This window comes from Gracilinanus agilis, chromosome 2 (genome assembly GCF_016433145.1).
Source record: "Gracilinanus agilis isolate LMUSP501 chromosome 2, AgileGrace, whole genome shotgun sequence".
NCBI classification, from domain to species: domain Eukaryota; kingdom Metazoa; phylum Chordata; class Mammalia; order Didelphimorphia; family Didelphidae; genus Gracilinanus; species Gracilinanus agilis.
Genome location: NC_058131.1, coordinates 633,072,886 through 633,084,911, shown reverse-complemented (window position 1 = coordinate 633,084,911; position 12,026 = coordinate 633,072,886). Strand labels below are relative to the sequence as shown.

Below are 12,026 nucleotides of genomic sequence, written 5' to 3'. Positions count from 1 at the left end.
TGGAACACCTAAATATTATTTCTTTGTCCTTAAACATGCTTGCTTGTACATACTCTTTGTGGGACAAAGCCATTTATTTTTCAGTTAGGAATATTATCATACAAGAAATGGTATGGATTACAGTGAATTCATTTCATTTTTTCCAACATTTGAAGGAATAATTATAACGTATTCATGGTCTGATTTATTATGCAGTAAAGTTTAATTCAAGGCAAAAAAAATTATATTTCTTAAGTCCAAAAATATTTTTACCATGTAATTATGTTGTAACAAACTTAACAAATATGCCTATTATGAGAACTTGTTGTTAAGTAGCTTTTCACTTTTTAAAAAATATTCTTATTGGTTATTAATTTTCAGGTAAAATGGGCACTTTTAATCTCTTCATTTCACATTTAGAATACTTTTGTCCCTGTTTCTTCTATATACTGTATTGTCATAGCAGACAGCAGAAAAAGGAGGTGCAATGGAATGGGATTATTTCATTAGCTTATTAATACCTTTAGCAGTAGGAAAAAAAGATTTAAAAGTTAATAACTAGGAAGGGGCTTGGAAATATCATTTAAGTTCATTTATTGGATATTACCTATGTTCCCATTTTCCTTTTGTTTTTTAATAAAGTCAGATTCATTTTGTCTTCTGACAATGCATAGCAGTCATTTGGAGATATATAATTTTAAAAATGTTTGCAGTTTACATGGTTATGTTTGTCATTCAGCTGAGATAGTGAACTTTTTTTATAATTTAAAATATATACTTATTTTATAGCAAAGCACTATGTAAATGTAAGAATTCACTTCTGAGTAGTTATATGAATAGCACTAACATGGGCTACCTGATACTTGTGGTACAGTATTCTGCAAAATGGTTTCATGAAAGGGAGACTTAACAATTTTACTTTTGGTAGATATGGAAGTAACCTTACCTAATTATAAGATAATTTAGTCCTTAGTACAGTGGCTGGCACGTAGTATTCTTATTAATGGTTTGTTAATTGATAATTTCTTTCCAGTGTTTGAAAAGTTAAATATGTACTTTGTTATTAGAGAACAAAATAAATTCAGGGGCAGACTTTTTAAATAGATTAAAGGTTTTGCTTTAGATTTGTTTTATTTTTTTCCCATAAAATATTCTTTGTTCATCATTTTGCTCTATTCTTAGCACTTTGCTTGTTTTATAAAATGTTTATTCCTCAATTTCTTTAAGTATGTAGTTTATGGAAGGTAAAATATTTAAATTTTTCCTATTCTGCAATTAGTATTTGTTTTCTTATAAGTTTTTCAAAAGCTTTAATTAGCTTGTATTATTCCCTGAAAAATTAATCACCTAAGTTTTGTCCAGTGAGAAGCATCATTGGTCCAATAAGGAATCAAACTGATAAGGCTGTTGAGATTTGTTCTTCTCCCAGGGGAGTTAGAAAGTACAGTTATTTCTTTTGATTTTAGGGAAGGTTGGTGATCTTCATGGGTATGGAGAGCCAAAACGGTTAGAAACTGAGGCTTCTGCTGGGCAACACTTGAACTCCCCAAACTGCACCCCTCCTCTTGATCTCAATTTTCCACTGCCAGGAGAGAAAGGCCCTGCATGCCTTGTAAAGGTAATTAGACTGCTCATGAACATTTAACTTCGTGAAGTAGACAGTATAAATACTAATGGATTAGAATGAAGAACAAATAATATGTATTGAATGCCAAAACACAGTAGAGGACACTGGACTGAGAAAATTACCTTTTTTTCTTCATTTCAAATTGATAAAAAATTTTACTTGCTTTAGGATGCTTATTTAAGTGGAAAAAAATTTTCCCCAAAAATGTGACTAAGAGATCCCACAGTGATTGATAGTCATTAGAGGGACTCATTCTAATCACTAAGATAAAGCATTGTCTTACTTATATATAGGCTTTCTTCAAAACATTGCAGAACTTTGTTTTTTATCGTGGAAATTAGTGATCAGATTTATTTTGTAGCTAATTGTCAGAACATTAGATAACAAGAATACTTAAAAGATCTATGATTCTATCAGTGCAGGTACTGCAGATTACTTTAGCAAGTTTTAATTTTTTTGTTAGTAGTTTGTAAGAGTTGACTGTACTCCAGGGTTGGGGGGGAGAGGGGAATGGTTGCTTTGTGACCATGACTCTAAACTAGCAGACAGAGATGTGGGCTTATTGCTATTCCCGCCCTGAAGCCTCTCCGGTTTTGACTTTCACTAGAACAGCCATCAAGCATTCAGGGTTTTCTTCAGGCCAGGATGAGACTTCAAAATAACACATAGTAGAAGAGGCTATGAAGAATACATCTAAAATTGTCATTCTGTTTTCCTGTCCACATATGACTGGTTGGCATGGAGGTGGCATAGATTCTGAGTGTTCTGTCTTTACTAAAACAGCATTCTGTGGGGTTAATCTGTGAGTTGAATGAGTTGGCTGGAGGAGAAAGCCTACTGAACATCAGTCAGCAAATTGGGATTTTAATCTTAGCTCTCCTACTGACCAACTGGGAGACCTCAGGGGGCAAATCACTAAAGTTAATCTCCATGGTTCTTGCCAACCCTTTATATTATATGATTTGGAAGTAATTCTTTATAATTACTTGCCATTTGAGTTTTCTAGGATAGAGATAGTGTGGCGTATAGGAAACCATGAGATGGATTCTTGGAGTCTAGGTGACCTGTGTTTGAATTTTTTCCCCCTCATAAAATCCTTACCTTGCCTTCTGCCTTAGAATTGATCCTAAGTATCAGTTCAAAGGCAGAAAAGAAGAAAGAACTAGGAAGCTGGAATTAAATGACTTGCCCAGGGTCACATAGTCATCATAGCTAGAAGTGTCTTGAGGCCAGATTTAAACCCATGTCCTCTTGATTCCAGGCCTGGTGCTCTAGCCATTGTGCTACCTAGCCTGCCCGCTGGGTTTGAATTCTAACTCAGGTCTTATATGCTGTAAGGGGACAATGGGGTGGCAAACCTAAACTGTTCAGAATCTCAGTTTCCTCTGTTTGCAAAATTTGGCCAATAATCTTTGCACTTACCTACCTCACAGGGTTGTTATGAGGAAAGTGCTTTAACCTCAAAGCACTATAGAAATGAATTATTTTGTTTCGAGGCTACTAATTATTGCAGAGAGGGCAAATTTAGAGATACATCTTGTTTATTGATATACCATTAAACCTTAAAACTAATTACTTCACATTGAATTTTTTCTTCAGGTTTATGAAAATTGGGATTGTTTTAAAGTGAATGATATTCTTGAGGTGTATGGCATTTTGTCCGTGGATCCAGTGCTGAGCATAATGACTAACGAAGAAAGGTGAGAGCATGTTTGATCTTGTTAAGTATTCTGGTTTTAAATGACTGGTTTACAACTTGACTTTTCAGCAGAAAGGATTTGAATTGTTTTCAGAAATGTTGAGGTAAGTCTTTTAAGTGCAAAACTGTAGGAATCTTTTTTTTTATATTTGACACTGAATGCAAATCTTTTTAATAGGGGAAGCTAGGTTCCTTGGTGAATAGAGAGCCAGGTCAGGAGATGCAAGGTCCTGGGTTCAGATACTTCCTAGCCATGTGACCCTGGGCAAGTCACTTAACCCCAATTGCCTACCCCTTACCACTCTATACTTAATATCAGTTCTAAGAAAGCAGGCAAGGGTTAACTATTAAAACAAAATAGCATAATTTCAGTTTACCTTTGCTTGACCACTTAATCCTTAATGAGGCTAATGTGGAATTTCAACATTACCAGAATAGTTAATATATTAAAGGAGGCAGAATAGATAATCAATAAGCTTAACCATCAAGAGCTGAATCCTCCTTGAGCAGCTCTGAAATATATTTCATTATTTAATAAGTTATTTAGGAAAAGCATTCACATAGTGTGCAACACTCTTAAGAAGTTATCTCTTGAAATAGTTCTGCATGAAGTTTTATGGTACTGTTTCCTTATGTGAATACACAACATTGCCATATCAGATTATCAGGTCCCATTTATCGAAATTAAATTAATTTAAATATTTTTAAAGGATTTATCAGTTTTGCAATTTACAGCACCATAAAATTCATTCTGAGAAATAAATGAAGAGCACCTAGAGGATGAAGAGATGAGGATATTAAGTATAGGCTTGGGTCTTATTTTGGAAATGCTTAATGCCTAACCTTTTTTTATTTTACCGTCCTAGGGACTCATCATTATTGGATCCCCTGGAATGTATGGATACTATAGAAGAACAAAGAGTACATAGTCCCCCAGCTTCATTAGTTCCAAGAATTCATGTGATTTTAGCACAAAAATTGCAGCACATCAATCCACTGTTGCCTGCTTCTCTTAAGGAAGAGGGTAGCAAAAGTTGTAAGTAAAAAATTACAATAAGTATTTCATTGAAAAAAGTTTCATTACTTATAGAAAGTAAAACTATAGAAGTTTTCAAATATTCATTGTAGGTGGTAAGGACATTTTTAAAAGTTGTATTTATTTTTAATGATTAACTTAATGTCTGTTGTTTTTATATCATCTTCATTTCCTAGTATATTTTCTCCTATTAGCCATTGAGACATCACTTGTAACAAAGAATTTTTATAAAAAAACAATAGGGGAGAAGACCCATTTCAGTAATAATAAATAGTACATCAAATGAATGATAAATTAAGGGGAAATTTTTAAGATGTAAGATTGCATATATAGTAATAATTTAAAGGAGAATGTGTTACATATTTTTTAAAAATGTAATTTTTTAGGAGAAAAATAGAGTATTTTAGTAGGCCAATGTAGACCGCCTCTCTTGTGGTTTCTTTGTTGGCTTTTCTAACTTTTATTGAATCCCTTAAACAGACGAATTGAAGGAGAAGCCATATGTCACTTTTTATTAAGTAGAAATACGTCATTAAGAACTCAACAAAATTTGAAAGGCCAAAAAACAAGGATTGTGTCCTGCCATTAAAATATTAGATTGTATTCTTTACTTTGTGGCCACTCTCTTTTCTTTTTAATGCATTAGAAGAAAATAATTGAGGGTTTTGAGATTTTTGTTTCTGTTTTTTTTCTCAGTTATTTCAGGTTTCATGTCAGAATTATCTCCTATTAGAGCAGAACTTCTTGGGTTCCTAACCCATGCCCTTTTGGGAGATAGCTTGGCTGCTGAATATCTTATATTGCATCTCATCTCCACTGTGTAAGTTGTTGAAATTCTAATAGAGGGGAATATTTAAGGGACTTGAGAGAAGGAAAATGTCTTCTGAGATAATGTATTTTAAATTAGATTTGGGGAGCAGGATGAATATGGTTTAAACCAAATCTGTCATTTTTTAAATATGAAAATTCTTTTACTAATGAAGAACATCACTGTGTCTTAAAGTCTTAGAAAAACTGCTTTGGTCACTCATCAGTTAAGTAACTTGCCTAGGGTCACACTGCCAGTATATTTAGGACAGATTTAAACACAGGTCTTCCTGATTCCTCTATCAGTCTGTCTCACAATTTGGGGCTGTGCTATTTAAAATTTTCAAGCTCAAGATTGAATACAGAATCTGTCTGGAATTAAGTAAAATAGGAGAATTAGCTACTTCTTCATACATATTTCTACATATCCAAAAATATGTCCTAGTATTTCAGCAATAGTGCTACATCATTAAAATGCAGTTTTTTAAAACATCAACTAAATAAAAATCTTGTTAGTAATGTTTTTGATAATTTTTGGTTTTGCTTTTACAGGTACACAAGGAGAGATGTTCTTCCTCTAGGAAAATTCACAGTTAACTTGAGTGGTTGCCCTCGAAATAATACCTTCACAGAACACATATATCAAATTATTCAACAACTTGTTCCAGCAGTAAGATCAATATAAATATACTTCACAAATGTGTACATAAATTTAGAAAGTTCTTGCTTTGTATTGTGTTCTATTCAACAACCAGTATTTAAGATCCACTAATGGCTACAATCGTTTCGTCCAAAGTTAGATTGAATATTTTTTGTTTCCCTAGGATCTCATATTTCTTGCATGAACTAAAAAAGCTGAATTTAGCAATTGACCTCTTAAATATGAAATTCAGAATATAAACTTGGGAGGTGGACAAGAAGTAATAAAAATATTTGCTAAAAATTTTTTGTTACATTAGGACAGTTTAAAATGTTTGGATGTGCAGACATTTAGCAGGGTGTCTTTATTTGCTGGTTAATACAGTAGAGTAATACTAAACCTTACAACAGACCTGGATTTTAGGTCTGTCATTAACTAACTGTTACTTTGGGCAAGCCAAACTCCTTTTCTAGACCCCATCCATAAAATGAGTGTGGACTAGATAATCTGAGGTCCACTCCAACTCGTAGGATGCTTCATTTTATCTATATGTATATAATATACTGTTTTCATATATATATATAAACTCTTTTAAGTAAGTGACTAATTATAATAGTGGATTTTGCTCCGCCAAAAGATCCATAGACTCATTGGTAGTTTCTTCACCAGTGCAGATAGCAGCCTATTCATGACCTCACTGTATGCTATTTTTGTCCATGTTTTTCTTCTGGATCTTGATTTTGATTTTTTTTGACTGTCATTCTATTTCTTCATTTGTACATCAGGTGTAAAATATCTAAATTAGGTGTCCCATTATTTTCTATGATGAGAACAAGTTGCCTTAAACAGTGCTCAGAAGTTTGTTCCATTTCACATTGATTATTGCATTCTTCCAGAGTAGTCAGTGGAAGGAGCATGTCTCTGGAGTCAGAACCAGGGTTAAATACCTCAGACTTAGCACTTTGGTAGGTTTGGGCAAATCATTTCAAATACTTCACTGGACCTCCGTTTTGCACATAAAATGAAGGGGTTAAACTAGATGTTTCCTTAAAGGCCCTTCCATTTCTGCATTTATGATTTTATCATCTATAAGTGCTCTCAAAGCGACCTGCCTTAGCTGGGTAGCACACCAGTGGTTTTGTAGGCAGCTGAGCTCCTCTAGAGCTGCTTCTGTCATACGAAGCAACGAGAGTCTTGGTCTTCCATCATCTAGGGCAGCGTTGGTGAACCTTTTCATGCAAAAAATGTTGAGGGGTGATGGAAGAGGGGGAACGGAGCAGCTCCCTGAGTACCAGCTCTGCATGTGTGCCACGTCTTTGCCACTGCTTCTGAAACTTTTCTTGTAAAATGTATTCATGACATTTAAGCAGGAGACTTCTAAATCTTACGAGATTTTTGGCATTTTTCATTTCTCAATGCTAAATCTTATTCTGAAACTTTTTATTTTTTTAAACCCTTACCTTCTGTCTTGGAGTCAACACTGTGTATTGGCTCTAAGGCATAAGAGCAGTGAGGGCTAGGCAATGGGGGGCGGGGGTGTGTGTGTGTGTGTGTCAAGTGACTTGCCCAGGGTCACAGAGCTGGGAAGTATCTGAGGCCAGATTTGAACCCAGGACCTCCTGTCTCTAGGCCTGACTCTCACTCCACTGAGCTACCCAGCTGCCCCCAAAACATTTTTTGTCATCTCTCCTGTGCTTGCTTTCATATTAATAATACTGGGTCAGCCTCATTTAAAAGATCTTTACAAGTTAATTTCTTCATCCTTTATAAGAAATGTTGCATGTTATAATTATATAATCTGCTTATCTGGTTGAATACTGCAAGAGAAGATCTCTTTTAAGTTTCTTGAAATAATGTGTTGATGTGGTACTTTTTGTTGCGAGATGAAACCAGCTCCACAAACTGATTCATTTACTTTTCTGAGCTGAACCGGTGAGCCTTCCATTCAGGTCACTCTGTCTTCTGATTTTATTTGTAGTGAGAAAGTCTATATGTACATGGTGAGTTTCTTCCATAGTATTTGAACATCTTGATGATGGTTGGACAAATATGATTAAATTGTTATTTGTATGTAGGTCCCACAACTGATTTTTAGCGTCCTTTCCCCAATTTGGATTACTCTGTCATCAGTACTGCCAAAAATAAGCATGCCACACTGTACTGATTTTATTTTATTTTCATGGTCAACAAGGCCACCCATCTGGTGATAACTTCTGTACCTAACTAGGCCATTTTGCAAATAACAGGAAATTATATTGGGATAGTATTGTAAGCTATTTTAGCTTATTAGAACCTTGCTGGCACTGTAGCTTTTAGGAATTCATGATCACTTCCATGGCACTGGGAGACATTTGAATAAGATTTTAGCATTCTAAATATCATCTATCTTCCAAACAGATTATTTGTTGCTTATTTGCATTTAGCCATTTTTAAATTTTGGGGTGATTAATTTTGTATAGGACTTGTTTCTTTTTTTATGTTTATCAATTTTTTTATTTTTACATTATCAAAATTTCCCTCTATGACCCTTCCCTTCTCTTGTTTTTTTTCATTGTTCTTTCATGTTTTTATTTGTTCTTTACATTATCCCTGTTGGATGGAGCTGGTATTATTCCTGCTTTCCAGATGCAAAAGCAGTGGTAGAATTGATAAATGATGAAACTTATTTAAGATTAGAACCCCAGTATCTTGATTCAGACTTGTGTTCTTTTCTATGTAAACCATGTTGCTTCAGTGCCTCTTTTTTTTTTTTTTTTTTTTTTTTTTTTGTCAGTGACAACTTTTTTAAGCTAATTTTTACTCATTAATTAAGCCTCTCTGGTGGTATTGAACCCCTTTTCCAATAGAAGGTCTCTGTGTCAAAGACAAAATATTTTGGCCATTAACTGGTGAAGTACAACTCATAAGAAGATTATTGTGGTATCAGGAGGCATCAGAAAAAGACAATTCCATGGAAGTTGGGAAAAAGAATTAAAACAAAAAATCAAAACGTGGTTTTAGCAAGATTTTAATTCCTGCAGCTGGTAAGGACAGGGTAGCATTTGGCTAGATGGAGAGTGTTTCTGTGAACTGCCTAAATGCAATTTGTAGACATGCAGGTCCTAGTTAGAGTCTTTGTAGGTTTTGCCATTTCATTTTATTTATTTGCACAGATTGTGCATATAGCTGCTTTGAAATTAAGGGCTTAAATTGAAGCTGCCATTTTGGTATTAATTTGTAAAAGAAATATTTTTACTCTGACACGTAAAATGAGAGGCTAGCTTATGATTAACTATAGGAGTAATTAAAACTTACCAGACAACCTTTGTTGTGTGTGTAGCTCATTATTCAAACATTTTATTCATTGGCAAAAACTGTCCTCCAAGTTAATCTTTAACTCAATTTCAAATAAAGTAGCATATATATTATTTAGGCCTTAACTATATGTGCTTTATTTTTTTTAACCTTTCCTTCTGTCTTAGTATCAGTTCTAAGAAAGAAGAGTGACAAGGGCCAGGCAGTTAAGGTTAAGTGGCTTGCTCAAGGTTACACAGCTGGGAATTACACATGTGCATCCAACAGCCAAGAAAACTGTTCCCCAGAGACCAAACCATGATATCAAACTCTTTTTAGAATCATTGTACCAGACTGTCCGTTAGAAGCAGTATATTGAATCTTGATTACAAATTGTCTAAAACCTGAGAGAGTCTTTTCTTTTTCTTAGTAAACTTTTTCTTTTTTTTTAAGTCTTTTCGTCTGCAGATGACAATAGAGAATATGAACCTCTTGAAATTAATTCCTCACAAGGATTACACAGCCAATCGCTTAGTCAGTGGAATTTTGCAACTGTCTAATAATACTTCCCTTGTGATAGACGAGACTCTTCTTGAGCAAGGACAGCTTGACACCCCAGGTAAGCACTTATACATGGTCCCTACATTGCTGGTATATGGTTACAGTTAGTCTTAATAATTCTCTTGAACCTCCTATGGGCGGATGTGGGGGAGAAATCCACCTTAAAAACCTTTCAAGATAAAAACCTGACTATACAAATTTTAAAACACATCCTTTGTAGATGTACTTTGTGTTACTGGGGAGAAAAAGGGAGAAAAAATAGTTTGCAGTTGAGTTGTTGGTAGTAACCTAAAGCAGTTCGTGATGGAACATTTATACTGAGTTAAATGTGATCCCAATAGTTTTCAATGAAAAAGTCTAGGAAATTTTTGCATTTTCATTGGTGTAGTTATTCCCTCTAGCAGTTCAGATCACATAAATCTTCTGGGGAAGGAGGGGGTTTCATTACAGCATTTTTGGGTCTTTTCTTTGGACCTCTTATTAATATGATTATGGGCCTCTCTTGGCCTCTTATCAGCATAATTTCCTAGTAGTTTATAAGATTTCTTTGTAGGTACTAGCTGCCACCCATCTTCTCTATTCCCACGTATTTTTCTGTTACCTGCTTCTCTTCTAATTTTAGCTACATTAGTTTTGTTTGTGCAAAAACATTATTTTGCATAACAAAAATTTATTTTTTTTTTAATCTTCTGTGATTTCTATGAACAACTATGTTCTTTGTTTTTTCCTAATCTCTTTTATGATGCCACCCTTTACATCTTCAGTCAATATATTTGCTTCATATTGGGTGAGGTGTTGGTCTGATCCTACTTTCTGCCAGACTACTTTCCAGTTTTCCTAGCAATTTTTTTAGAAAACTGAGTTTAGAGCAGACAAACATGGTAGGCTATTAGGTAATTTTTTTTTCTCTGTTATATCCTTAGTCTGTTCCACTGATTAACCTTTACGTTTTTAACCAGTCATTTTGATAATTAATGCTTTGAAGTATAATTTGAAATGTGGAACTATTAAGCTCTCTTTCCTTCCCACTTTTTTTTGGTCAATTTCCCTTGAGAATCTTGACATTTTGTTCTCCAGATGAATTGTTATTTTTTTTTCTCCCTAGCTCTCAAATAATTCTTTTGTTAATTTGACATGGCATTGAATAAATTAATTTAGGTAGTTTTGTTATTTATCCAATCTATTTAGATGTCTTTTTTCAACAAAGTGTTGTATATTCATAGTCGGTATTAGACTCCCAAATATTTTATACATTCTGTAGTTATTTGAATTGGAATTTCTCTTTTCTCTTCTTGTTGGGCTTTAATTGGTAATGTACAGAAATGCTACTAGTTATATATTTATTTTATTTCATATCTTGCAAATTTGCTTGTTATTTCAGTTAATTTTTAGTTGACTTTCTGCATCTAAGAAAACCATCATTTCACCTGCAAAAAGTGATAATTTTGTTTTCTTCTTTTTATTCCAGAAATTTATTTTTTTTTTGTTTTATTGCCGTAGCTAACATTTCTGGCATTATAATAGTAATCTTCTAATCAATATTAATGAGTTTGCTTAAGTAATTAAACTCAAGTAACTAAAAAAATTCTTCTCTTTTAATAGGAGTCCATAATGTAACAGCATTAGGCAACCTAATTACTTGGCAGAAGGTGGATTATGACTTTAGTTACCACCAGATGGAATTCCCCTGCAATATTAATGTACTTATTACTTCAGAGGGCAGATCACTCCTACCGGTATGTTGAGGAATTTTTGAATGGAGGGAAATTATACTAATAGGTGTGTGAATGAAAATATACATTTTTCCCTATTTCTTAACATTCATTTTCTTTCCAAAATAAAATTAAAATAGTCATTGTTGATTATGCATTTTAAACAGACAAATACTGGTCACTTCACAGTGGCTGTTACATATACTTTCATTTAATTAATATAATCTCCCGTTGAAATGTGCAGTATTATTAGAGAGGTTGTGAAAATATCAGCTTTTTTGTCCAAAGCCAAATCAGAGCTTTGGATAAAACTAAGGAAGTTGGAATTAGCAAATATTAGGTCAGCTCCTTGAGATTTTGTGGACCAAAAAACAACCATCAAGAACTATTGAGGTGTAAAAATGTTGGTATTTTATTAAATACAGTTCTGAGGTTGTTGGACTAATTTTGAATTCTTTTTGTTCAGGGAAAAGAACTGGCCTCAGATGTCAAGTTCTTAAAAAGCAAATAAAAACGTTAATGAAATGTTATATATTTTCTGCTCTTGAATTAACTTTCTAGTGCTTCTGCTGCTTTTTTCTCAGGGAGCAGTGCTCTGTGGTTTCTAGGCTAGGAAGCACCTCCTTAGTAGCCATGCATGGTTAGACATGATAGCCAATGGCAATACTGATTTAGAATGGAAGTTCAATTGT

The 12,026-nt window shown here is 33.9% G+C and overlaps 1 protein-coding gene across 2 annotated transcripts in view; it reads left to right on the top strand.

Annotated features, from left to right (window-relative positions):
• LOC123238194 (minichromosome maintenance complex binding protein) overlaps positions 1–12,026 on the top strand; it is a 34,601-nt gene that overhangs the window by 20,913 nt on the left and 1,662 nt on the right. Inside the window, exons 7-14 of one of the 2 annotated variants that reach the window (XM_044665633.1) lie at positions 1,446–1,597; positions 3,206–3,306; positions 4,172–4,345; positions 4,655–4,656; positions 5,038–5,161; positions 5,701–5,818; positions 9,515–9,680; positions 11,225–11,358. In XM_044665633.1, coding sequence (XP_044521568.1) covers positions 1,446–1,597; positions 3,206–3,306; positions 4,172–4,345; positions 4,655–4,656; positions 5,038–5,161; positions 5,701–5,818; positions 9,515–9,680; positions 11,225–11,358 — 971 coding nt within the window. The remainder of the gene's footprint in view (positions 1–1,445; positions 1,598–3,205; positions 3,307–4,171; positions 4,346–4,654; positions 4,657–5,037; positions 5,162–5,700; positions 5,819–9,514; positions 9,681–11,224; positions 11,359–12,026) is intronic. The other variant, XM_044665632.1, reaches the window with a different exon arrangement.